At 38.6% G+C, this 27,933-nt stretch overlaps 1 protein-coding gene across 4 annotated transcripts; it reads right to left on the minus strand.

Annotated features, from left to right (window-relative positions):
* On the minus strand, positions 1-27,422 carry slc5a6a (solute carrier family 5 member 6a). 4 transcript variants are annotated; one of them, XM_067573278.1, is made up of 18 exons: positions 27,301-27,422; positions 17,499-17,591; positions 15,716-15,963; positions 15,413-15,634; positions 14,735-14,800; positions 14,018-14,069; positions 12,247-12,314; positions 11,761-11,915; positions 11,504-11,644; positions 11,229-11,358; positions 11,032-11,120; positions 9,531-9,643; positions 9,113-9,180; positions 8,724-8,810; positions 8,305-8,489; positions 7,618-7,721; positions 6,806-6,927; positions 1-6,708 (listed from the first exon to the last, which is right to left on the minus strand). In XM_067573278.1, exons 3-18 carry the CDS (start codon positions 15,839-15,841, stop codon positions 6,508-6,510), a joined length of 1,929 nt encoding a protein of 642 aa, XP_067429379.1. In that variant the 5' UTR covers positions 15,842-15,963; positions 17,499-17,591; positions 27,301-27,422; the 3' UTR covers positions 1-6,507. The 4 variants fall into 4 exon arrangements, with proteins under 4 accessions (XP_067429379.1, XP_067429380.1, XP_067429377.1 ...); XM_067573279.1 differs by lacking the exon at positions 27,301-27,422 and adding an exon at positions 26,444-26,625 and having other exon boundaries at positions 17,503-17,591; XM_067573276.1 differs by lacking the exon at positions 27,301-27,422 and adding an exon at positions 26,444-26,624.
* Between the last annotated feature and the right edge of the window lie 511 nt (positions 27,423-27,933).

The raw sequence follows: 27,933 nt of genomic DNA on the forward strand, positions 1-27,933 counted from the left end.
AATTTGTCAGCATCACTTTTAATATCATCTCAATTCAAGTACATAAAACTTAAAAATCTAATATTCATACATCCAAACAACAGTGAAACATGTCAATAGATTTAAGTGCAGCCAGTTTACCTTTTCACTGAATTAAAGGTGCATGCACCAGTTTTCTGTTTCCCTCCATCAACACGGGATTCTTCTTTGCCATTGAACAGTACAGATGATCAGATCTGTATGATTCATTTATTCATTCATTCATATATCTGGGTTTGGTCCACTTCTGGACAGATGTTTGGGACTGAGCTCATATTCATGGCGATATCCTGGATCATATATGAAAACTGAAAAAGTACATCAGGATACAGAAGAGTTCAAAACAACATTACCACAAAATGAAGGCACAGCCAAAGCAGAGGAGTCATCTTGACTTCAGTGCTTATGGGGTTGTAGATTTTTTTTTGGAATGCATAACAGGAAGAATTCTTGTGGATGGGAGACATAAAGTATAATAAATATTGTGCAAAACAATATTTATTATTGGTGGAAATTACTAAGTGCCGTGCTTTTCTTGCACACTTATTTCTGCGCAGTTCTGACTGACTGTAAAAAGGCAACTATTTGATAGAATAAGAATAGATCACACTTGTAAAGGACCTCAAACACTTTCCATTGTAATCAACATCATTCTGAACTCATGAACATAAAATCTAAGCTGCTTTACACCAACTGATGGCTTCAGTCAGATTCTTTCAATAGCAGGACTACTGAGTACTGACCTCATTGTGCTTTATTAGGTGTGTTAGTGTTCACTAGCGTCACAGTGCACCACCCAGAGTGTGTTTATAAAGGAGATCTTTAACAGCAATAATATTAATAATTTATCAGCACTTGAGTTATGTTCCCTCACATTGTAAAGGGGGTTTATATGTGTATCATTAAGGTAACATTACAGGCACACACTTCAAGTAATTTCAGGTATGAAGGAGAAGGATCCATCACTATGCAATCATAAATAAAAACAGATTCATCAAGTACACATTGTCACAGGATGTCATTTTAAATAATTTCAAAAAACTTGAGGAACCATAAAATGTTTTGAAAAATGTGAATGTATCGGTTAGAATGTGGGATGTAGCACTGAGAAAAAAAGCTGTTCTTAGCAGAGATGTCTGTTTGAGATGCTGTCTAAGGCGAAGAATGTTTATGTTCTGAACAAAAAAATCCTCTTATTTAAGGTGCTCCAGTTATGTCCATAAGTAAGTAGACATTTTAGAATGGACTGCTACACTCCCAATTCAGCCTGTCATTCACAAAAGAAAAAAACATTTCATAGTTCTTGCATATAGAATTCCACATTTCTGTTCATGAAATGTGTACAGGCTTTATGTGAAATTACAAAAATATACAAATATGATCTCAAATAGATCCTCTGTTGATAGAAAACAAAACTAAATATGATTCATATTCTATATGCTTTGGATAAATCGAGATATTTCTGAGTGTCAGGATGATGGTACCAAACAAACATTTGTTGATGCTTACATGGTTTCAAAGGGCTCAACATTCCTTCAAACAGGGATCTAGTGGTCTGTAATCCTTTTCACATAAATGTGACAAGCTAAGCTACTTCTTTTCTGCTGTTCAGCCCTGTCACCTTGATTGTCTGAGCTGTACTCAAAATACCACTACAACTTGAAAATGTAAGGCAACAGAGACATGGACGTCTTAGCTATCAGCATGTGATGGAACAAAGTCATTGTCTATTCAAATCACATGTAGATAAAACATTTGGATGCATGTACTTCATGTGGAGTCATAATAAAGACTAGAAAACTCTTTGGGAACGAGTGTAAAGTAAGACTGGTTGGGGTTTAACGGGCTCTATAGTGTTGAACAAACCATTGTAAGTCACATGAGTAAACATGGACATGGAGTCCATTATCAAGCCCTGGTACAAGAGCAGACACTGAAGACTGACAACACTGCACACACAACACCTCTCTTCCTACACAATGACTATGGATGACTTAAAAACACTACTAAGAGCGGCCACAGTGGTCAAGAATTCTGTGATTCCAAAAAATTATGACAAGGATGGCGATGATCAAAAAAAAACAAAAAAACAAAAACACTCAAAGTACACACTTTTACGTAAATCAATCACGTACTGGCACTGACAATCACCTGAATGAAAAAAAGACGGGCACTTACAAAGATGTTTAAAATACACATACAAAATTACCAGAGATGGCTGGATCATCTTGACTGCCAAAACCATCAAGTAAATGCTGCCGAATAGAAGTAAAGCAGGTCCATCTCAAAGCTCCCACATGGCTTTTCTACTGTATTTGTGATTCAGAGCAGTGCAGTGTTGTATTCAGGGCAGGCATATCAGATGGGAGCAGAGGTAAAATGTGGGTGTTCCATGTTAATTGTACATGACCGCACCTTTTATGCTCTAAAGGGAAACACACACACTGTATGACGTGTATCCAATGATGAAACATTGCTGATGTGTGTTGCACTTGACACATATAAAGCTAATGAAGAGTCATGGAGTGCTGCTTCAATACTAGATCACATTCCATTTTAATACCAGCTGATTGAATGAACATTCAGTCAGCTGGCAACGAAATGAGGCACTTTATAACTTCATGGTTGTTTTGTGGTAGAAACAGGAGCTGTCTGACTCCATAGTGTTAACTACAAGTGGAGATGGCTCAACATACTCTACATTTATGGCCAAAAAATGAATACACCTTGTTCTTCATTGTTTGGGCCCCTGTGCACAACACCAGGTACATAAAGATTTTTTTTTGTCCAGTGGAAGAACTTGACTGGTCTGCACAGAGCCCTGACCTCAACACCTTTAGGATGAGCAAGAACACAGACTGTGAGTCAGACCTTGTTACCAAACATGAATGGGAGCAAATCCCTGCAACCAGGTCCTAAAATCAGGTGGAAAGCCTGAAAGCAGAAGCATGGAGGCTGTTACAACAGCAAATGAATGTCCATTGTTTTAGAATGACATTCTCAGCTATCACATGTAGGTGTAATGTTCAGGTCTACACATGCTCTGTTCTATATAAATAGTGTATGTTCACTATTCCAGAGAACACAATGGAAAATGAAACAAACTTAATTCTGAAACAAATGTGTTTTTCCAATAACACAATAATCTGAGTTTCATTTAATCCATTTAGTGGGAAGCAGACTGGGCCTCATGCAGAAACATTTTTTGTATTCTTATCCTAAAACTCTCTTCTTTTTTTTTTCTGTGAGGGTTGCTTGTACGAGTCTTTCAAGTCAGATTCAACAAACTCTCTTAACTGTACAAACTTTGTCGTAAATCACTTGTTTCAGCCTGATGAATGTCACCTGTTCATGAGGAGGGGATTGTTTGTGAGATTTGAACATTATTATCATAATTTATTATTGACCCCACTGAAATTGCCATATAAGGGTACATGTTTCATTCACAAAAATATTACTGAAGACCTGAAACAAATATGAATAGCAAAGTGGTCAATGATGTGTCATCAGAGCATCACTGCACTGTGACAGGGATAAAGAGGGCATCTGCAATGTGGCATGAAGTTAGATGTTAAAAAAATGTCTTTCTAAAGCAAAGTGCACCATGGCTAACATGAGAGATGTTCATGTGAAAGTCACAGAGATATTAGACGAGAGAATACTATTAAATTGGTATATTAATATGATTAACAAAATATTCATTTTGCATAAGTTACTTTTAGTTATACATTTTGTTCTAGTTAATTTCTGTATCATGTGTAAACTCCAAATTCATTCAGATTAAGTCACTGTGATTGCAGGTCAAATGAGTGTTCTCACCCTGTGGACAAAGTGTGTTCATGACTTGTGCTACAGGTCTAGGCCACTTGTGAATTTCAGTGGTACCTCAGAGAAAATTGTAAGTACAAGAAAGGTGGTGAATACCACAAATTCTTTTAAACCATTATGTGCCACTCAAGAATGAATATGTTTGCATTAGTGGTTCTTGCATGAGGCCCCACTGTTTTTGTAATGTACTATGAATCACACTAAATGCCCAATGACCCACAGAAAGTGGGTTAAACTGACCAATCTTTAACAAAATTGTCTTTCAAGGTTGCAACCACCCTTTTCAGAAGCTCCAAGAGAAAAGCAAATGTTGGTCTCTTTGTACCATTGTGCGTTTTCAACTGAACAAACCACAGTGCTTACTTGGAAATAATGGTTAAAGGTCACATATTATACTCCTTTTCAACAAGTTAATATAGGTCTCTATGGTCCCCAAAACATGTCTTTGAAGTTTTTTGCTAAAAAATACCACTGAGATTACGCATTCTAGCATGCTTGTATACCCCTCTGTTTCAGTCCTGTCCTGGATGGGCTGTTTTTGTGTCTATGAAAATTAGATGCTGCTCCAAACACCCCACTTGGGAACTGTGGCTTTCCGACCATGATACAATGCGAGATTATACAACTACAATGGGAGAGACCAAGGGATGTTGACAGTATTCATATTCATACTGGATCTGCAATGGAGCTGCAGTAGGGTCACTAATAGTCGTAATACAGTAATGCTAAGTGTATCTGTGGAAAAGAATGGACATATTAGCCTCGGCTTGACTTAACACACACTGCCACAGCTGGACACTGCTTCCACAGCTTTATGGTCTAAGCAAGTTAGCCTCTGGGTGCTAATCAAAGGTACACAACGTTGCCAAACAAAGGAATTCCTGCAGTTTGACCATTTCTTTTTCACATGTATCATTACCTTCATGGCCTGTCTATCAAGTACATTTACATAACATTACAGCAGCAACACACACAAACCGGTGAGGATCATGGAGCAAAACCGGCTAATGTGTAATAGCAAAGCTAACTGAGCTACCACTACAGTTCAAAGTTCCACAAAAAGCAACATGAAAAAACAGTTACCACCATCCAAACTACTACTGTCATTATTTACTTGGCTTCAAATGAGGTTTAACATTCACACCGTTTCTGTTGACTGTCCCTCAACAACATTAGTCACTAGCCATATTAGCCGCGTAACATGCTGGGGCCAAGTTCAACAGGCTAACCTGCTAAATAAACAGCATAAAACATGGCAAAACTTACAGCATCCAAGTTTGATGTCGGGTCAAAGACAGCTGGTATTGATCCATCACACACATACAACAGTTTTCCAGTTGTTGTGGGGACATTTCCATAAAAAAATAAAGTGAATCCAACAGGTCTTCACTTCCTCAGATGATGGGAGGACATAAAGACTGTTGTGTTGGTTCTTGCAGCCAACAAAGGAACTTTGATTCAGTTCAAAAGTTGATTCATTAGGTTTCAGTGGGTGGGGACCACCTGCCTGCCGGGGGGAGACAGATCCCTTTATGATGTCATAAAGGGAACTAAATTTAAACAGTGTTTTTGCACACACATCTATTGAAAAATGGAGCAGGAGAAACAGAGAGAGGATGGTCTTATAGTTTTGGGGGTCTAGACATACCGTGGACTCATATTTATGTTGAAAAGACATGCAAAAGTGCATTTCGCATAATATGTGACCTTTAATGTTTAAATAGAAACTAACTTGCTTTCCAAAAACAAGACTGGAACGTTCATGAGGAGGCAGCAGCTCTACACACTGACTGAGATGCTTTCTCCTAATGCAGTTAGAAATATGGCAGTTGAGGATTTACTGTTCTCCGTCTAATTTGGCTGCCACCACCTAATACCATCTCTGCCCTCACCTCAACACACAGCTTTGCTTTTGTGGACTTGTAGGATTTATACATCTATAATAGCAGCTAGAAGGCGACTATTAGTATTAAACCAAGGCCATGTAAAACACTACACTATTACAGGAATCAAGGCCTTCCCTTGAAGTTCAGTCTCTTGGGACATAATTTTTCTTTTTATATTAGATTCTCTTATACATATCCTGGGATTTATAATGCCATCATCTCTACAAAAATAACACATTTTACATCTCTTGTCTGTTAACTACCTGGCTGTAGTCACAGTGGAGCAGCTCCTTCTGCTCCTTAACTTTAACTGTACACATAAAGCACATCTGCACACTTCTGGACCTGTGTGTGCAGCTCAGTGCTGCTAATGGAGATCGGCAGGCTGATTTCTCCTTTGTTTGCTGTCATTTGGGCTTTCAGTGCACAGTTCCAGCCTGGCAAGTGTTGACATCCAGTTTTCTTTTTTTGTTAGTTTTTAGGAGAAAAGGGGTGAGAAAGTACCAGTTAAACACAATTTCCCCACACAGATCCTGAGGCTCATCAGCGTCTCTCTACAATCAGATTCAACTGATTATGTAATTGTAAAACTCTATCACCACCCACATTTGGTGCTGTAGACCTTTGGGATGTTTCCACTCTCTGCTTAGTGACGGACTTCATATCAACGATCCTCTCCTCTGAGGAAGAACAAGCTGAGCTCTGACTGGATGGTTGTTTGGGTTGGAAAGTGTGTATGTGTCTGGTGTGGGCTATAAGAGGGAGAAAAAGAGGATCACAGGGCTGTTTCCTGAACGGTGTGAGTTGTCAGCTTGCATGATGGCTGAATGACCCTCGTTTCCGCCTCGTCCTCCTCTGTTTGTGCTCTCTCGCTCTCGGCCTCTTTGTCTTCTGATACTGTGTCCTCTTTGCAGTGAGCTGCTCCATTTCGGTCTTTCTTGGCCGGCTGATAAGGCTGTGCACTGATTTCTTTGGGCTGGTTAACAAGGACAAAGAAACTTGAAACCTCAAGTTACAGTAAAAAAAAAGGGAGGAAAAGAAAACACTGAGACTGAGTGTAAATATGAGGTTACCTTGTAAGCCAGAGGAGTGACACAGCACAGCTTCTCTCTGTAGCGCTCAGGCAGAAAAAAAAGCAATGTGCCCAGGACTGGGAACACAGTGCCGGGGGTCAGCTCCTTTTCTTTCATAGGTCCTAACATGGACAAAGACACAAAAGGTTAACTGCTGTCCTGTCTATCATTTTTTATATATTTATAATAATGTATGATATGACAGCGTACAGCATTAATGTCAGAGGCCTACAGAGAACCTACAAAGAATTATCAGCGACTCTGCAGAGCTTTATAGTGAGTTTCAGCTCATTGTTTAGCTGTGTACTTCTGCAACTGAACCTTTTGAGTTTCGTTTTACTCCTACTTTCCAATTCTTATTTTTACATCATACAGATGGAGGACTACCTGCTCTATTGAAGTGAAGCAGCCATAGGAAATGCAGTGTATTTGTAACCAATGTTAGCACAGTTCAATAAAAATTGGTACAGCAATGCTGTTTGGAAACTGCTGAACAACTTGTATTAAGCTAGCACAGTCCCCCCTTAAATAAAAGCATGATTGGACCTAATGGTTCCAAATGTAATATTTCAGAGTATTTGATAGCACTTAAATTATTTTCAATTGAAAAATATTTTCAAAGCACAGAAAATGTTCAAACTACCACAAACATTTCTTTACTTAACTGGCGTGTATAGCAAAAGGTCTTTGTGGGTCAGACGGTGTCACATGACCTGCAGGTTTGACTTTAATTCCTAGTGTGACACAAATTCAAATAGCTGCACTGATAATAATGTCAATGGACTTGAAGCTCTAAGTCCGAGTGTGACTACCTGTTAGCAGGCTGACTATCAGTCCCACCACCACCACAGTGGTGGAGTTGTGAGCACTGTACCACATGTAGGACAATGAATAGAGCGCCTCCACTCCTGTCGGCCTGAGAGATGAAAGAAAAATGGAAGTTAAAAGAAACAAAAGAAACACACACACACACACACACACACACACACACACACACACACACACACACACACACACACACTTACAAAAATGTTCATCCTGCTGATGGGAAATAATTTCCATGTGAACATGTTGTGTACTAAACATGCTTCTAACATCAACTCTTAGGTAATGATCCAAGTTCAAACACCAGAACTAAAACTTGATTTTAAGCCAACACTAAAATAAGGTGTTAAGAGTTTTGCTAGAATTTGACTGTACATATGGTGAAAACCAAAATCAAACTTCTTCCAAATTTTTCAGAACTACTAGACAGTTAACAGTGATTTATTTAACTGTTACTCAGAATTAAAAAGGGACTAGCAAAGGCCAAATTTATAAAATCTACCCACAACCTCATGTAGCCATTCAGAAATCAAAGCAAAATGACAATTTATAACATTAGATCTCACTAATGGAGAAGTTTTACTGGTTATCTAAGTCTATGTGACTGCTTGTCTGTAGTCTTCATTGAAAGTCATGAATCCAACACACATTTACAGTAAAAGGTAAGGTGTTACCTTGGCTTGGCTGTGGCAGCACTGACCAGCGAAGTCATGACAGTGGTGGTCATGTTATCAAATAGTGGTGAGATGGTGCTGTTGAGGGGGGGCACTGGGGTTGGACCAGGCATGCGCATCACAAAACTGCCAATGCCGATCCAGAAGGCCATGGCGAGACCTGCTACTAATCCAACCACTGCACCCTGAGAGAGGAACAGAGGATAGGAGGGCAGCAGAAAGAAGAGGGCAGCCGAGAAGAGGTAGGGGAAGTGAAGGAAAGCAGAAGAGTCGTGCAGGAAAAAGAGAAAAACACTGATGATGATTCACAAGGAATAGCGCTTTCATTGCCATTCCAATCTCATAATTTTTGACTGAATAAAAAAAACAAGCGAGTATCGAAACATAAAATATATAAACTAAGTTAATAGGGTACTCACGATGGAGTTTGCCCAGGGGAAGAACATTCCCAGACAGAAGAGGCCAAGCAGAGGACCACCCACCATCCCAAAGATACTGAAGGCTGCCTGAGGGAGCAGATGAATGACACTGAGATGCTGATGCCCGTACGTACAAGTTAACTGAATTGTACAGCTGCATAATATGAATGATAATTTTGTATTATAATTCATCTTAATACATTTTTACAGTTTTATTGCATGTTTCTTTATAAACTGTTCCAATAAAACACATTTATTTTAGGTGCAGCCTTTTTTTGTAGGTCAAGGATTCTGCACACAGCAACACCAACTGACCTAAGAGCCTGTCTGAAACGTTATTCGTCATTGTTCTCTGTGATGCTGTGGTAAAACAACTCAGACAGACATACCTGCAGCACAGATCCCATTATGGAGGCAAGGTAGGCCATAGCCAGACATATCAGGCCATAGGCCAAAGCTGTAGGAGACATGAGGCACAAATATTTAGTGTTAACATTTGCTACAACTGTACAGTCAACAAGATTCAGAAGTTAAAAAAAAAAAGTTTATATGTTGGCAGTGAGTTACATATTGCATTAAGTGGGTGCAAAAATATGTACTGAACAAGTAGCATTTAAGTATTACTATTTGTTTCTCATCACAGTATGCTTTGCTAAAACTATCACTACTACTAGATTACTAACAATAAAGCATGAGGACAAATAAAATCTTTGTCAAAGTTTGTAAGAATACTAACTCACGCAATATGTGACAAAATAGAATTATGAACTCATGAAAAAAACACAATAATTAAACCACGTGTGTTACCGAGTCCCTTGGACAGCAGTGTGGCTTTAGACTCAGTCATGTTTGGAAAATAAGGTTTAATCAGGTCCTCCATAGTTACTGTTGCTAGGGAGTTGAAGGCAGATGAGATGGTGCTGAAGGGAGAAAAAATGGGAGTGAATGAATTATTGGGATTTCTAAACACATATGACTGCAACAGCGCTATTCTTAAAGGCAGTATCATCATTTTTAAGGGCAGAGTGGACCTAAACCATGCCAAGGCAGTGCCAAACTATGTTAGACCTATCAAGATTTACCAATGTGTTAACACACTAGTGACAAATCACAACCCACACAATGTATTTAGAGAATGCATGTACAGTCCAGTTTGAACAATATATACCATTAAACAATATGAATTTGCCTGCCGTCAGAGATGTTGCCATACTGTTTATTCTGTGGTAGCTCTCCCTTTAAAAAGTTGCGGTGTGTGACATTCAGCCCCACTAGATGTCAGCATACAACTATTTGCTATGACAAGGTATAGAGGAGTAATGGCAATCTGAGCAGGGAATACGGTCACACTCCCTCTGTGTGTGTTGTAACCCGAGCCTCTCTGTTTTGATAACCAGTCCGGCCACGTGTGAATGTGAGCACATGTTAGTCCCTCCGTGCCCTCCCCACGTCCATTTTCAACATGGTGGCCTGGTCACAAACTTTGTCATATTACAGCTAGGCAGTACACTAAAGTATGTTTCTGAAAACATTTGAGAAATAGGCAATGTAGTAACAGAACCTTGACCCAGATTTGATCAGCACTGCCTAGTTTAACAGTTTGATCTGAGTTCTGTAAGCTGTCAGTTCAGGGGCTGCTTTCTTTATTTTTTTCCCCAACTTTACTGAGTAAACAACGCACACATTTGATTTGGTCTGAAATGCTGGTGCTATAGTACGACATCTAGGGGGGTGAATGTTGTATATTGGAACCTTTAATAATCAATGAACAGGACAGCATTTCTGTTTGGTTATTTTGACCATTACCTATTTCTCAATTTATAAAAAATGAATGCAGGAACCTACTCCTATTTGTGAATTTGCTATATGCATGTGTGCATGTAAAATTAAGTGCAAGACAAACACAATGAAATTAATGGTGTTTTGAAATTAGTATTGATAAGGGAAACACACACACACACACACATCAATAAAACTAATGGACAATAACTCTTTGATGTTTTGATAGTCGGCACATAAAATTACCTACTCTGCCAGTCAGCCATGTTATTGCCAGGCTATATTATTTAAAGAATGACTGGGTTGAAGCCAAAACTTATAAATGATTAACATCTACCAAACAACAAGCTGTGACAACAAGGTTTAGTTTAACTAGTTGTTTGTATTGTTAATTTGTGAATCAGCTTCATTATTATATCAACCTGGGTTAAAACCAACATCATTGTTTTTCACTTTGGGCATACAGCCAACAAGCTTTTCTGCAGTGCATGGTCCTTTACTGCCAGACCTTGTTTCTTGGGTCATTTACCTGAGAGCTCCACTGAAGAGACACGCCACAAACAGGCCTGGGAGCCCGGGCAGATCTCGGAATACATCCATCACAAAGTACAGCACCATCTGCAAAAAGATGCCAAACATGAGGACGCACTTCCAGAGCCAAGAAGAACAAAAACACATTAATAATCTATTGATACTGGACAACCACGAAGGCAAATTAGTGTTGACCTGATCATTAGTTTTGACGTAGCCCTTGTCCAGAGGGCTGTCCTCTCCGTAGCGAGCAAACATGACCAGACCCATCAGACAACCTAAACACAGGACAATCTGCTGGCATGGGAAAACAACGTAGCAGGACCTAGGAAGGACATTAAGAGGTGACAAAAAATTGTTACACATGTATTTCACCCTAAATGATTTACAATTATCTGTCCGGGACCATAAAAAACACAAGTTGAGAGACAGATGGACCGTGAATGTTCTGAGAAACTGATGATACCCACATGACAGCCTCTTTCTCCGTGCGGGAACTGAGGTATCTCTGGACCTGGGCCTGGTTGACCCCATACAGAGCCAACATCAGGAAGACTCCACCCACACTAAGGGTCCAGAAGGTGTGGCGCTCCAGAGGGTCGGGGTTCAGACTACACAGGCAGAGAGTGAATACAACATAAATGTTTGAAAATACATAAGTTTAAGAAGATTCTTTGCCCCAACCTTTAACGAATTGACAACGTGTGACAGTACATTGACTACTCACTCTAATCCAGCGATGCGGCTGCCGTTGTTGGCTTTCCTCCAGACCTCTGCTATGCCCCCTGCCTGACTTGCCCCCACCACAATGACCGCTAATTGGCCCGCAAACATTACCACTGTCTGGAACACATCAGTCCACATCACTGCCTTCAAGCCCCCCTGTGAAGCAGAAGCACAAAGGTTTACCCTGTAGTCTTTCTGACACAGCAGTGGATTCACTTTAAAGTTCATAATGATAAAAGTTACAAACTGTCTGTATAAGGTGCGCATGGTTTAGAGCCTTGATGTACTAACAGAAGGAATTAGTAACTTTCTGAATATTTCACATCATTTAGTTTTCATTTGTTGCCAAAAATGCTATACATGTATTATAGTTTTTGTCCAAAAGTTTTATTTAGTTATTGTTTAATTTTTGTTGTGGGAAATACTTACATAATACAAATATCTTTTGTCATTGCTGTAAAGATGATATGTTTAATTAGTGACTCACCAGAGCAGTGTACAGAGTGCACACCAATCCCATGGCCAACACTGCCCCCCATAGGTCAAAACCAGTCACTGCAAGTAAAGAGAACAAAATCATTACCAAACTCTCCACAGCAGGTTATTCAATCATCCAGGTTGAAATCATGTTCCTGTATAAGCTAGCTAGCAAGGTTATTTATATCACACATTTCATACACAGGGGCAATTCAAAGTGCTTTACATACAGATAGATAAAAGAACAGAGCATAAAAAGATTAAGAGGTACAGTATGAAAAAAACTCATAAACAAAATAAACACAATACAATCTGTAGAAAGTCACAGAGAGTCACATCTAAGAGTCAGAATACAATTATTAGAAGCAATTAAAAACAGAGGTGAACATTAAAGTCTTACGCCTATTTTTAAAAGTAGCCAGAGTTGGGGCACATCTAAGATCTTTCGTAAATCCTTGGAACACTTAGCAGACTCGTCCTTTATGACCTGAGAGGTCTAGAGGGTTCATAGTGTGGAAGCATGTCAGAGATGTACTTAGGCCCTGAACCATGAAGTGATTTATAGACAAATAATAATATTTTGAAGTCAATTCTCTGACACTGGTATCACTGATATCTGACACTGATATCTGAGAACTGGTGTGATATGTTCAGCTGTCTTGGTCCTTGTTAGGACTCTAAGCAGCAGCATTCTGAATGAGCTATAACTGCCTGAGTGCTTTTTTGGGAAGGCCTGAGAAAAGACTATTATAGTAGTCTAACTTACTGGAAATGAAAGCGTGAAAGAGTTTTTCTAGATCTTGTCTAGACTTGTAACCTCTAATTCTTCACTTAGATATGTAGTTGCCAATGGAAACAAAGTACTCCCTGTTTTGCAGATAGGACCTAAACCAGTCTGAGATTGTGCAAAAGAATCCAGCCCAGTTTTCCAGTCTATCTAATAGTATTGAATGGTCAAAAGTGTCAAAAGCAGCACTGAGGTCAAGTAGTGCAAGGACTGAAATTTTGCTTGCATCAGTGTTCATGAGAATGTCATTTAGAATTTAATAAGTGCGGTTTCGGTGCTGTGATGGGGTCTTTAACCTGAGTGGAATTTGTTGAAAAGACCATTAGAAGTTAAAAAAGTTGTTGGTAAAAAACTTTTTAAACTATTTTACTTATAAAGTGTAGATTTGATATGGGTCTGTAGTTGCTAATTACAGAAGCATCCAGGCTATTCTTTTTTAGTAGAAGCTTAATGACTGCAGTTTTTAAGGCCTTTTGGAAAATGCCTGAAAGGAGGGAGCCTTTAACTATTTGGAGTAAGTCGGTTGCAAGGCAGCTATAAACATTTTTGAGAAAGCTTGTATAAAACTACAAAACAAAACAAAACAAAAAAATCTATTCTTGCACAGTCACTGTCAGCACTTATGGTAAATTTATTTGGTAGCTATGTTTTGGTCAGGTGACCATCAGGCATTTCACATAGAAAAAGACAGTAAGTATACATACAGTATACATGCACACACAGAACAGTCAGCCATTCCTAGCGAGTAAGTAATCAATAATCTCATATTCTATTAATCTGGTGGTAGTACATGAAATGACTGGTTATCGGTAGCCTTTTTGTATAATTACCCCTAAAAATATAATCTAGGGTGTCCTGTCTGTTTACAGGTACAACTATATGCACTGTATTAAATACTGTCAGTAACTGTGGGCACTCATTGGCATAAAACGTTAAATTAATGTCAGAAGTGTGATGGATCCTGTGGTAAAATATGACAAAATAAATATGTTACCTGCATTGAGTGCTAAGGCTGGAGCATACAGGACCACCCCCATATAAATGACCTGCAGAGAAAAAAAAAACATTATAGTGCATGAAGCTAAACTCAAAGGTCATGTTTTGGAACTAGCTGAGGGCAGAGACTGACTCAGACCTGCCAGATTAAACCCTGCTCAGATGTAAAACAAACATTTGGCTTTGGAGTGTTGTTTTTGGATGCATAAATGGACATAAATGTACAGACAGTGGACACGTGTCCTGATGGGATTTTATGAGGTCAAGGAGAATGTAAGATACTACTAAACACTGATAATTTTCTCTTGTTGGGAGAAAATAGAGATGATGTTAACCTCATAAAAAGGAAACACAAACCATAATTAACATTTTACAAGGGCCAATGTGACATTTCCAGGGCCAAAGTTTCACTCAGGCTAACATATGTATCTGTAATCACATAACTGATGATGCCTTGACCCCAAAAAGTCACTTAGAATCAAACTAACAGAGGTTGAGATTTTTTCAGTTTGATTTTTATTGGAAAGTGTTTAACTTTTATTACCATTTAGAAGATGATTATCTTACTTAACGACTAACTATGATTGCTGACTTCCTTATCTAAATGACAACTTGCTATAAAGGTGAAATATACAGTACGATTCCTTCACGTGTTGGCACCATAAAAATTCTAAACTAATGTACACACAAAATATGAAGCAGAAGACAAAGATACCATCTGAAAGATGAAGGTCACAGTCCCACATATACGAACAGTCTTGTTAAAGCGCAGCTCCAGATACTGTCAAGAGGAGAGAGGGAAAGACAAAAGAAAATAATTAAAAAACAAAAGCAAAAGGCTTATTATATATCATCTCAGAGTCATCCTGTAATTTATAGTCACACAAGACAGATTTATTTTGGTCACAGGAAATCACTGATGGTAAATGACTGATCAGCATGTTTCTGGCTGTAGATAAAGACCCTGTAAAGATGTTCAATCTAGAGACAAGAACATCTGTTTCAGTTGGACATTAACACATCAAGGATAAAATGGATAACAAGATAGATAAGAAAGCTGAGCTCTGCGGATCATACTTGGGAAGGACAAAGATAGGACAAGCAGGAGAAAAGGGTGTTTTGTAAAGTGCAAAACAGAAAAACACAGAAAAGCGAGTGATAAAAGAGAACAAGAGATCAATTACATTACATTTATAGGTCATAAAACCACCATAGTGGCAGGTAGATTCTACAATTTGCCAAATGCTCACAATACTGACAATTCAATTTGACACGAATCAACAATTTAAAACACTACAGCATACTTGAAAATATACATATTTTTTAATTATGTCAAGTATACAAGTAATTATTTTTAAATGAAACCGTTTATTACTTCTCTACTTGTGTGTACCTCATAGGCGCTGGACAGCCGCAGCCTGTAGAAGACTGGTATGAAAACATGAGCTGGGATGAGCAGGCCCAAGAAGTAGGAGCAGCCCAGGAACCAGTACTGAGTCCCAAAGGTGTACACCTCAGACGGAGCACCCAGGATGGCTACAGCTGACTGAAAAGTGGCCAGCAGGGACAGAGAAACAGGCAGGCAGCTCATGGAGCGGTCAGCCATCAGGAACTCCTGTGGCAAACAAGATGTTAATGTCAGACGTTAACTCTGAGTCTAAGTCTCCTCCATTGTGCTTAAACACTAGAAGCCTACCTGTGTAGTACGCTGGCGGCCTCCAGAGAAGGCATAGAACAGGCCGATGCCAGCTGAGGCCACCAGCAGCAAGACAAAAATGACATAGTCCACCGTGGTGAAGTGCATCTGGACTACGTCCCCCATGATGACGGTGGAAGTGGGGGGAGATAGGGGTACGGGAAAGAGAAGGCCGTTGGAAGCACGGCCGCTGGGGGAGATCACGACGTCAATGAAGGCACTTCACCCATAGGGAGACTTACAGAGAGCTGGAAGAAGAAAGGCAAAGACAGGAATTAAGTGAGGAGGAGGTTAAGTAAATCTCCCTAAGATCTCCCACTGAGATCTTGGGGAACTGACAGGACTGTAAAGTGAGAGTTGTCATGAAATATACCCAGGCAGGAACAGCTCCCTAACAGTCTATAAAAACAATACAACTAGAGCAATACAGTTTGAATCTACAATACCAGTCAAAAGTTTGGACACATCTTCCCATTCACTTGAATGAGAAAGTGTGTCCATACTTTTGACTGGTACTGTAGACAAGAAACTTTCATGCACTCAGGTTTTATTATTATTACACCAGTAATAAAACCAAATTCAAGAACATTAAATGCATAACTGCCTACTGTGGTTGCAACAGCAGAATCACATTGCAGTGATTCAGCAGTATGATACACTAGTTAAATACTGCTAGACATTAAAAAGTTTCACCTAAATGACCATAAGATGAGCTAAATTTGATCTGAGAGCAGACAGGTAAAGGAGGATGGCTACCGGAGGAAGGGAGCGATTATGGATGGTGGAATCAGAGCCAGTGTTATGCATAAACTAGTCCTTTGATACTTCAGTGTGTATATATTAAGCACCATATGGTTAAAAAATAACTGCTTTGAGTGGAAATTGTGTGACAGATGAAGGTGTCTGTAAAATTTTACTGTCATCAGAGAGCATTAGAGAGCAATTATTCCTTATAATTAAAACATGTTTTAACATCTAATCACTGCCATATTAGAATTACAAGATTATTAGTAATAGCTGGCTGTCTAGACAGATGGGCTCAGGTCATGGCACTTATTATAAAACAAATCAGAGAAAAAGTTGATATGTTCAAGAAGGAGAGAGAAACAGTGAGAAACTATGCATGTATTACAGAATGACTGCATGAAAGGCTGAAACAATGTGAGGAAATGTAAGAGCGACCTCGCTTCTTTATCTAGCAGAAAAGTACATCTGATCTAAAACAAGTCTGTTTTTGAAGCTGGTGTAACAAAGGAGCCTGGGAATTACTCTGTTTTGATAAAAATGCTTTAAAAATGTTACTTTTGAAAAAACATAGTGTACAGGGCTGATTCAAGTGTGAGGATAAAATGTCTATGAGGGCAGGATGACCTCCTTGTCCCAAATCTAAAATCTAAAAATGATTATCTTCTGTTAAAAAAAAAAAACGTAAAAAAGTAAAGTTTGATACATAATTGCATTTGTTTGTCAGTTGTCACTGAATGTGCTGATTCTGAAATTAAAGAACACTACAGCAGTAAAACAGTGTTATAATATTATAACAGCATACTCAGTAAAAACACACACTTTACTATCCTATCTCCTTTCAACAGACACAGTTAAATGTATTATGTTCACGTCCAAAGCTGGACAAAAAAAAAAACAAACCTAAATTACAATAACATTAAATGCAATTTCTAAGTTGCAAAACACAAACTATTTGTCTGAGAAAAACATACAAAGTCACAGTCCTCGCTTGAATATGACAGAAAAAAGCTACAAAGAAAAAGAGCAAAGGACTTACCGACCTACTGAGCTGGCTGACACACACTGGCCACTCAGACTTAATACACACTGGAGAGGAGTACCTTGATCACAACCTCCAATCACGATTACCCTGGAGGCAGAAGAGAAATTCAGCAATATTCAGCAAATAGTTCACCAACACCTAGAGACACATGGGGAGAAATGAACTGTCACAATATTGGTACAAATGAATTCAACACCTGTGTAATCATTTCAAATAACAGCAATTTCGTTTCTTGTGAATACAGATCATTTAAATCAAACAAAACCCGATCCCTTGTTATGTTTTTACGGTAGACACATAATCATATCCTTTGACAGTTTGCACTTTAGGACATATTTTTGTTGTCAACAGTGAAGACAGTTTTTAACTCCTTGCTGTGAAAATAACTCTCATATTCCTCCAAATGTAACACCATCTTCTCTTTCACAGTGTATTGAAAGTGTATTGTCCTACACTCCTTACGATGAAGAGCCAAGAGGCAGCTGACTGCAGAGGTGAAGTCATGTAGAGAAATGAGGAGAGGGGCTTTGAGCAACAGAAGATAATTGGAAGGGAGAAAAATCAGAGAAAAACATGGGGTAGCCTAACTCTTGATGTCAGAGTAGTAATAAAAAAGGAGCACAGAACCAGTGCAGTACTTATTCACTGAACTACTTTATTTGGATTAGTTTAATTCATTTTTGGTAAAAATGAACTAGGGCTGCAACTAATGATTTTTTCATTATCAATTAATCTGCCGATTATTTTCTTGAATAATCAATTAGGCTAGTTGTTTGGTCCATTAAATGCCAGAAAATAGTGAAAGTGTTGATCACTGTTTCCCAAAACCAAATGTGACGTCTTCAAATGTTTTGTTTTGTCCACAACAGTCGACAACCCAAAGATATTCAGTTTACTACCACAGAGAACTATAAAACCTGAAAATATTCACATTCTTTCATCTGTTGAAACTTTCTTTGTTTCTCATTTGAATTGATTTGGCTACCACAGCAACATTTAAGCAAAACACAGCTAGTCTGTGTAGAAATTCATATGGCTCTTTTACCTTATTTCATCAGATACATAACTGTGAGATGACATGCAAACAGCCCTGTACCATCTTAATATAACTCATTATCTCATTATGGGAGTTAGAAAAAAAGATTCTTTGAATGAGAGCAAAGCTAATACATCGGACACATTGGCAGAGAGGGTATATCAGCCAATATTGGCTGGAATATTAGGGCAAACTTGGAAAATCTGCTTAGGAACATTGTTGATTAAAGCTCTGCTCTCCCTCAAATACTACTTCTGAGTAACTGTTCTTCAGCCAGGCCCTCCACTGGTCATATTCACATGCTGGCAGCTGTAAATGGCACTGAAGGGCAAATGTTTCAAATGACAAGAGGCAAGAGATCTAGCCAGTGTCACAGAGTCCAGCTTCTTCTAGCTGGAGCACTTGGTTGTTGCCATTTTGCCGACTTCTAACTGTCAGACAACTGTCTCAATAATAACCAAAAACAACTCAGCAAGGATTTACATGTGTGAGACTGTGAATGTGTGAGATTATGTCTATGTGTGTGTTCAATGTTCATCAAACAGAGGTGGTGTTCTGCAGGGAAGGACCTGTCTGTGTGATACTCCGTGCTGCTCTGATCAAGCATTTGCCAAGACATATGACCTCATTAAATCCCTCTCTTATCATTATGGCTCATTAACTCTAATCTACCTGAGGTATGACTGTGATTGGGAACAGGAGCAACAGGTTCAAGTCAAAAGGACTCATCAACAGACATAATGTAGCACTTTAGAAACTTATTTCAAAATGAGTGCACAGAACGTGTCCATCTCCAGCACATTCATTCATCATTCTCTTGTGGTAGTGTGAGATTTCAGTAAATCAGTAAATTGTAGTAACAGTTAATGCTGAAACACCGTAATGCATAAACTAGTTTGATCAGTTACAGTTCAGTATGGATGAGAAAGCACAGGCTGCATAAAGTTCAGCAAGGTCTGAAACAACTTAAAAGCATCACAGATCATGAGTAATTGTAGTGTTGGGTCTGTGCTCGGTGGTTACACAGTATGAGACAACCTTAATCAAACTGTATAAGCTGGCAGCCCTTTGTTGCACTTCTGGGTAGAGATAATAAAACCCTGACTGTTGAGACACCATGCTAAACTGGGCAGCGTAAAAACCTGACAGGTTACTAAGGACCCTTGGATTAAAACCATTCCAGTCGTTTAAAAACAAGAAGCACAGCAACTTCACAGTGTGTGGTCTATGGAAAATCACTAAAGTAAAGCTACTTAAAATGCCAGACTGACTTGTGACTGTGCAGTTCAGGTGTGGGACACTTCATTTCATTACAGGGTACCCTGAGAAGGCAGAACGGTTACAATTCACCAGTCCTTATCACTGATAAGGGTTGATGCTGTGTGAGTGGTGGGTGGGTCTATGTCAGCAGTTTGTTAACTCAAAACTATCTTCTACCTGCCTCCAACTGACCAAAAAAAACCCAAATTTATTAATTAACTAATGAAGGTTACAAGACAATAAAAGAAACAAACTTAGCAAAACCAAATGCTTAAACACAACAGTTAAACTCATATATAGACACACACACACACACACACACACACACACACACATATATATAGCTAGATAAATATAGATAGATATAGATAGATAGATAGATAGATAGATAGATATAGACAGTACTGACATGTTAATGCAGTTCTATACTCAACATGTAGTATAAACTGTAAAAATCAACCTCCAGAACAAAGTAACTAGTAAAACGAAAATCCTTCACAGTTAAATCAGAGACAACTACCATCTCTGCCTAGTCTTTAATAACTCAACTGGTTGAATTTGACTTTCCTTTAAAGTCTCAAATCTTTTCCCCTTTAAAACACTGCCAGCATGCATTTGCCCTCACAACCATGGACTGTCCTTTCTCACAGTCAGAACTCAGAGCAACTAAACTCAACTGGGCTGACCTTTTCAGCAGAGACATGCCAATGGTAAAGACTAATCAAGTTTTCATTCCCATAAAACATGAGAAGAGGGGCATGAAGTCCACAAGCCAACGTAAGCAGGCACTCGTAGCTGTAGATTTTTTCAGTTTTGCTAGAAATGCTGTGTGGGCCTCAGAGCACTCACTGTATAGTGTGTTCCCTTTAATATAATACTTAACAGTAACCCTGAAGGCTAATCTAAAGTGTGCACTGTGCAGTTGATAGCTTTCTGCTATAGATTCTCTATAAAGGAACATGGCTCACAGCAAGCAATTAGCTTCTGCACCAGTTGGCTGAGGCCTGATTCACTGGAGCTGTGCCTCCTCCCAACATGAGTGCACAAAACAACTAACAACTGGTCATTCTGACGCTTGTTTCTTCAAACTACTTTAATTATTTTTAAATTTTACAAGAGGAAGACAGATTTTCATTTTTGTAAAATAACATTCAGTTTTTTTCAGCAGGGCTCTGGGCATGGCAACGACTGTATCAATCGGTCGGTCCACCACTTTGGTCCAGACTTAAAAAAAAATAAAGCTCAACAACTATTGCAATGAAATTTTGTACGGACATCATGGTCCCCAGAAGATGAACCATAAAGATTGGTTCAAATATCTGCAAAATCAACAAATTATTACTTAATTCATTAATTATTTTTCTGATTAATAGTTTAAGTCAAAACATACTGAAACAGTGAGACCAACTTTCAACTGCTTGTTTTGTCTGGCAAACAGTCAAAACCCAAAGGTATTTGAACTATACTGACTTTGAACAGCAGCCAGTCATCACATTTAAGAAACTACAATCAGTGAATGTTTGGCATTTTCACTTGATAAATGACTTCTTTAATTATCAAAATAGCTGTTGGGTTTTTGTTAGTTTACTAAATGACTGACTAATGGTCTCAGCACAGACGACGGCCCTAAAAAACACAATACCTAAGATTTAATAAAACATCCAACAATATCACAAGTGTGTCATTCTCACATATTTGATCAATGCTTAGACTTCTTCAGTTCAAGTAGGCAAAGGTTAATTTATTTACTCATGCTGATCACTTATAATCCGTCTTACACCTTTCACTAATCTGTCATTTCAACTGAGTGTGTGTGTGTCTCTCTACACAATACAGTCTCAAAACAAGCTAAGATTACATTGAAAATATCTGAGCCCCAGATCTTTTCATTATTTCCACACACTGTTATTATGATGATACAAGAGGAAAAAGACAACAAAGTGAATGACAGCTTTTGTTTAATGTTTGACCAGGCTCTGTGTGTAAAGAGGTGGAGGTGGTGTCATCATCACAAAACACCACAAGGAGGTCAGGGAGGCCAGGGTTGCCTGGCAACACAGGGACAATGATTGTACATTACACGGGGTAGTCGGAGCTGAGCTATTGGCAACGGAGCTTCCACCGCTACACCCCCGCCTTCTTTTGTGTAAATGGTAGAAAATAGAAAAGCTGCGGTTTGATGGTGAGACAGCAGGTAGACATGGGAAGGTCTGCAGCTGCTCAGGATGGACTGCTGAATGAGACCAGTGCTTTATAAAGACTATCAAGCTAGTTCAAAGCAAATCCTGCTTTTTCATTCTGCCCATCAAACAATCAGAGGCATAAACATATGACTACATTTCATTTTGTGAGCACTTACACAGAACATTAATGGGGATTAAAAAGGAACACCAGACGAATACTGCCAGATGTTTTCTTATTGTCCTTGACAGCAAGAAACACAAATGGGTATAATTACAAATGGATCAGTTTGTGCCTTTTTATAAAGACATCAGTGACATCTAATGTCATCAATTTACAAATCTGCTGAATCTGTCCTTTCCAGCTATACACAGCTGTGCTTTGAGCTAAATGCTAATGTCAGCATGCTAACACGCTCACAATGACAATGTTAACATGTATATGTTCAGCAGGTATAATGTTTATCTTGCTCACCGTCTTAATTTAGTGCATTAGCATGCTAACATTTGCTGATTATCACTAAACACAAAGTACAGATGAGGCTGATGGGACTATCATTAGTTTTGCAGGTATTTAATCATAAATCAAAGAACTGGATGAATTGGAATTTTTACCTGATGGTGTTAGATGAAAAGTCAGAGCATCACAAAAGTTATAACAAGTCATCCTATGTACCAAATTTCATAGCAAACCATCAAATATTCGAGATACTTCACTCAAAACTCCAAATGTCAACCTCACGATTGCAGAGGAACCAGTGTTATCTGTACTAAATTCCATGGCAATCCATCCAATAACTGTCAAGACTTCACACTTAAGTAATTTCACTAAAGAAAAAAGAAGGCAACCTCATGTCAAGGGTCACCAAAGTCACTTGGTTTCATATTCTGGGGACCATGAATGTCAAAATTGTGAAAAAATTAGGCAATTATGAGAATCCATCCAACAGTTGTTGAGATATTTCAGTCTGGACCGACCTACTGACAGACATTGCCCTCCCTAGAACTACGCTGCTAGTGTGGCTAAAAGACGTTCTAGGTATAAACTCATTAGTCTGTAAACATCGGTCTGAATACCACTTTAGATTTAGAGATTATAACAGTGAGATATTTTGGAATGCAAAAATTGGTCCTGATTTTTACTATTCAAAGCAATAATGAGCATTTTTGGTGACACTTTATTTTAAGTCCCCCTATTTATCACTGATAAGCACAATCTTAACATTTAATGAATGGTTTATAACACACTATAAAGTAGTTTTTAGCAGATATAAAGGACATTATAAGTGTTTAATGTACAGTGTACAGTATTTCAATGTACAGTATTTCTCAAGAATTACTTTTATTACTTCTACTTTTATGAAGATATATTATTAAAACTGTGTTGCTACAGTATATTGTCATTCATCATCTGTTTATACACCAGCTTCATTGTCTTCTATCTGACTATATTATAGTGTTATAAACCATTTATTAAATATTAGATTAAATTATAAATGCTAACTAGGGTGACTTTAGAACTATGTTAACTGTATTATTTTTAGCCAAGACAACCACAACACACAAACAGGTGTGTGGTATGCCCACTACCAACTACATGCATGTGTACGCACCCTGCATGCCTACATACACACAGCTGGTGTACTGCCATCCTCTTTGAAACTGGTGCCTCCACTGGCCCCAACTCTGCTTGTATCTCTGTGACCCAAAAGGCCAATAATTTGAGTAATCATTAAACCCTCAGTTGAACCCTGGCCTGGCTTTGTTGATCAACCACCATCACAGGCTGTGAGACAGAGGTAGAAAAAAATAGAAGCATCACAGTTTGTTTTTATAAGCAGCAAAGATAAAGAGCCATTGAGAGGTGAAGTATAAAATTATCACCACTAATTAAGTGCTGTTATCAGCTCTAAAAGGCATTGTTGTAAATAAAGAATGTATCTGCTACTGAAAACTAATAATACTGACCAAGATGTGACATGAACACTGTGTTTGTATTTTGTGGTGACATTAACATAACTCCAGATAATACTAAAGGAGAAGGGTGTTTAGTTGAAGATTGTGTCTAATCATTAGCTTGCAGAAGATGTGATAGTCCCTCACAGATAGCAGGGAGGTCAGCTTGGCCGTCTCCAGATGATCTGAGAAAACTCACACTACACTTCAGAATCATCTGTGGGGGTGGAACTGTTTGTATGTACCAGTATCAGTGAATTAGCTTGGTGGCAATCAAAGGTACAATAAAATAAACTTCTGTCTATTCACATCTATCCTAAAATCTAAAGCTTGCAAAAGGAGCTATACAACCTGAAATACATTTTCATATGGGCTACTAAGTCTTGATTCATGAATAAGAAAAAGTTTTCAGTAATGTCAGAGTTCAACAAGACTGACATAACTGTGTCTCACAATTGTTTGGGACGTGCCTTCAGTGCACATTAGAAATCAGAACAAACTCTGTCCAACTTTGTCTGAAGACTTGTATGAAGAACTATATGGCCCGTGAAAATGTGATTGTGCTGAAGTCAATACATTCTTTACCTTTGCTCACAAGCAGCAACCAAATGGCAGAGGCACATTTTAGACATACAATGCCTCTATTCATTCTCTATTAACTACACATCTGTCATACTTCTGTACATTGAAATCATGTAAAATCCAATGCTGCAAATCAATGACCAAGACTGCTTTATAGTAATACAACCAAGAACATAAAAGGTAAAGCTACAATGGTATAAAAAGGAAGGCTTTTTCATCTTCACTCTTGTTATTTTCTTTATGTTACGTTTTTGTTAAACACTGTAGCACTTTAAGATTCACTGTGAATGAAAAGCGCATTACAAATTAAATGCATTATTATTATAAAAGAGCATACTGTAGAAAAATATCTGACTGCTCTGTTGTCTCATGATATCTCACCCTGTACAGTAGCTATATTTTAGATTTGACTACTGGTGCTTATATTGTGATTCAGCAGAATGACATACTGGTTTAGTTTTGGGGCTGATCCTAGTGATATCTTAGTAATTTTTTTTTTAACTTGTTAGTCAATAGTTAATGTTTTCACAATTCTAAAAAAAAATGTTGATGTGAACTTCTATACACAGCAGTGTCATAAATATTTCAAATGAAGTTTGAATTCTTATTCCATAACGTCAGACACATTTTAAATGGTTATTAAACCACACAGCCACTCTTTAGTCCATATACTGGTCAGTCAGGCTTATGAAGGAGTCCCGACGGTTAAATGCAGCGCCTGACGCCGTTAAGAGGTAAATATTGGCTTTAAACAGGACATGTGAAGTTGTTGCAAACCTAACGGAATGTATGTTTGCCGTATTGTCGAAAAGATCAGAGGTCAACCCCCAAATAAGACAAAACTTAAGTCATCCAACGTGTACTGATAAAGAATTACTGAACCCTTTAGAGACATATATGGGAACACAGACAGACCCTCTGCCGAGTTGGCTAATTGGTCCCCACACGCTCCAACAAGTCATTCATTTGAGCTGCTGGTGTTTCGGTTTAACTAGTGACCGTGTTAACTGGTGACTTTCAGTCGAATGGTTGCTCGTAATGACACAGAACTTCTATGCACAGAACACGTAGCTGTCCTCCTGAAAGCCTTTAATTTTACTTAAATCAATGTCAAATACATACTCTTTAAATACATACTGTGTTTAATATCTACGCTAACCTTTTAGGTTTAAGTGTGCTCAGCAAGGCTCATTCACCTCTCGTAACGTGTCTTGTAATGTAGGAGACAAACCGTAGCCCGTGAGTTAGCAGTGTAGCTGTAGCCTGTCTTGGGATTTTATACAGTTATCCTCAATCTGAAAGCGACTCATATTCAACCAATTAACCTGTATAGTTTCAAATCCCTCATTAGACGGTAGCTGCACTTCTAATCTATATCTTTCCCCGCATTAAAAGTAACTTCAAAAAAAGTGAATGCTTCTTGTTGGCGAAACCGTTTGATTTACAAACTGTGACACAAAAAGGACCAGAGGAATATATATACAGTATTGAGCATTCAATTTAAGATCATTCCAGGCTTTTCGACAGTTGCCGTCACCACAACAACCATGGACGCATTCGGCGTCACCAGTTAACACGGTCACTCGTTAAAGCGAAACACCAGGTATGAGCAAGCCAAACTGGTTTACGTTTCCTTAGCGTGACTGACTAGCTGTACAGCTGTATTACATACAGTCACAACCTAAAGAAACAACAACCAGAAATAACACAAGTACACAAAACAGCTTGATATTTAACTATGTGTCCACATGGTCCTGTTGCCCAATCATTCAAACTTTCCTCAACCACCGCGTGCACCAACGTGAAACTATAATCTGACACCCGGCAACCTCCGAGCGCGCAGTGACGCCAAAACGCATTAAACGCATTTTAGTGCTTTCCGTGAGGACACCGTTTGTATATTACAAGTAGCTAAACAGGCTTACCTTTGAGTACTCTTCGCTGCTACATTACTACATAACCGTAAGGCTGCGGTTCATCACCAGAAGCTAATGGACCGCCCATTCTCCTTGACACGGAGATATGATGTCGCCTTCAAGTGCTCCTCGGAAAACTACATTTCACGCCAAGTCGCACTCACCACTGGAATAATTAATTTTGATGCGATTTAAAGTATATAATATTGCTGCACCTACATGATTGGAATCGATGTGGTTTAAAAATAATTACATAGTTCCTATAATAAAAAATGTTTCATAGCAATGGTTTTGTGTAAAACATGACATGGAGTGAAAGCCAAGAGAAGGTTCACATCAAATATAAGTCATTATACAGTGTGTTGTACCACTGATGCCATTACATCAAGAATACGCCTTAATTCAACACAGCTCCCATACTTTCAGCCCTCATTCGTCATTTTGTAAATGCTTTTCATAATTACGACCTTTCCGCTGTCACTGAAGGCAGCATAACACGTGTTTGACAGGCTGAAATATAACGCTAGATAATTTGTGAACGCAAGCTTTATTTCTGAACGTTTGCTTCATTCAGAAATGAAAATAAACTACATTTTCAAGAAATTGGAGGAGACACAAGAACATAGCAGCTGTGGAGACCATTTCAGCGATGCCAATGTTTACTATAATGAAAAAGGGTGATGTCGACACAAGACTACCAGGTTCAACATTTATTATGACGCAATTCTACGACTACGGCTGCGCTAGAGGAAGGGAAAATCGTCATCATGGTAATTAATTACCATGGCAATGACCACTGATTCATTTGATAGATTTAGAGACAGTCACCCCGCACATCACATTCACACTGTTGTCATATTTCTTACCTGTTCATTGCTACGTCGAAGGCAAGTTTGAGTCAATTTATAAAGGCATATCCTCCAGTGACACATATTGACTCTGTTTAGGAAAAACATCAGTGACATTCATGATGCTTTACCGGCTCCATCCTCCATTTCTCCCAGTGCGCATTCGTAAAGCCGCAGCTGCATAGGTTGCTACATCTCTCTCCCCTCCTCCCGCTGGTGACTCATGTGTCTCATTGAATTAATAGTGACACCAGTGTAACACCACAGGGGGGAGAATGACGCTGTAAAAACAATACCACCTACTGACTGATTTATTTATATTAATCACTCAGCCTTATCTGAAGATAGTGTTAATAAAACAATTGTTTTTTTCCAGTACAACCTGCCAGAAATGCATTATAGAAAAACCACACTAAGATTGCTTCATTAATAAAATAAAGCTTCTACAAACATTGCAAGATTCTGGGTGATTGGGCAAATGTTGGCCAGTATTTGCCAATAGTGTCAAAGAGTGTCTGCATCATGACGACAACATGGTAACTCTATAATTTCTATCTCCTGACAGAAGAGGCGATTTCTCTCTGAGGCCAAAGGAAGCCTGGCCTCACCATAAATATATTCCAATAAAGAAAACTAAATGTATCATTCCAA

Source organism: Thunnus thynnus, chromosome 18, assembly GCF_963924715.1.
Source record: "Thunnus thynnus chromosome 18, fThuThy2.1, whole genome shotgun sequence".
NCBI lineage: Eukaryota > Metazoa > Chordata > Actinopteri > Scombriformes > Scombridae > Thunnus > Thunnus thynnus.

Excerpts from the sequence above, each read along its gene's own strand:
- slc5a6a (XM_067573278.1), bottom strand. The coding sequence starts at position 15,841 with ATGGGGGACGTAGTCCAGATGCACTTCACCACGGTGGACTATGTCATT. Across the intron at positions 11,645-11,760 it reads AGCCGCATCGCTGGATTAGA|TCTGAACCCCGACCCTCTGG; the intron begins GTGAGTAGTCAA and ends CTGCCTGTGTAG. Across the intron at positions 9,181-9,530 it reads ACTGCTGTCCAAGGGACTCG|CTTTGGCCTATGGCCTGATA; the intron begins GTAACACACGTG and ends TGTCTCCTACAG.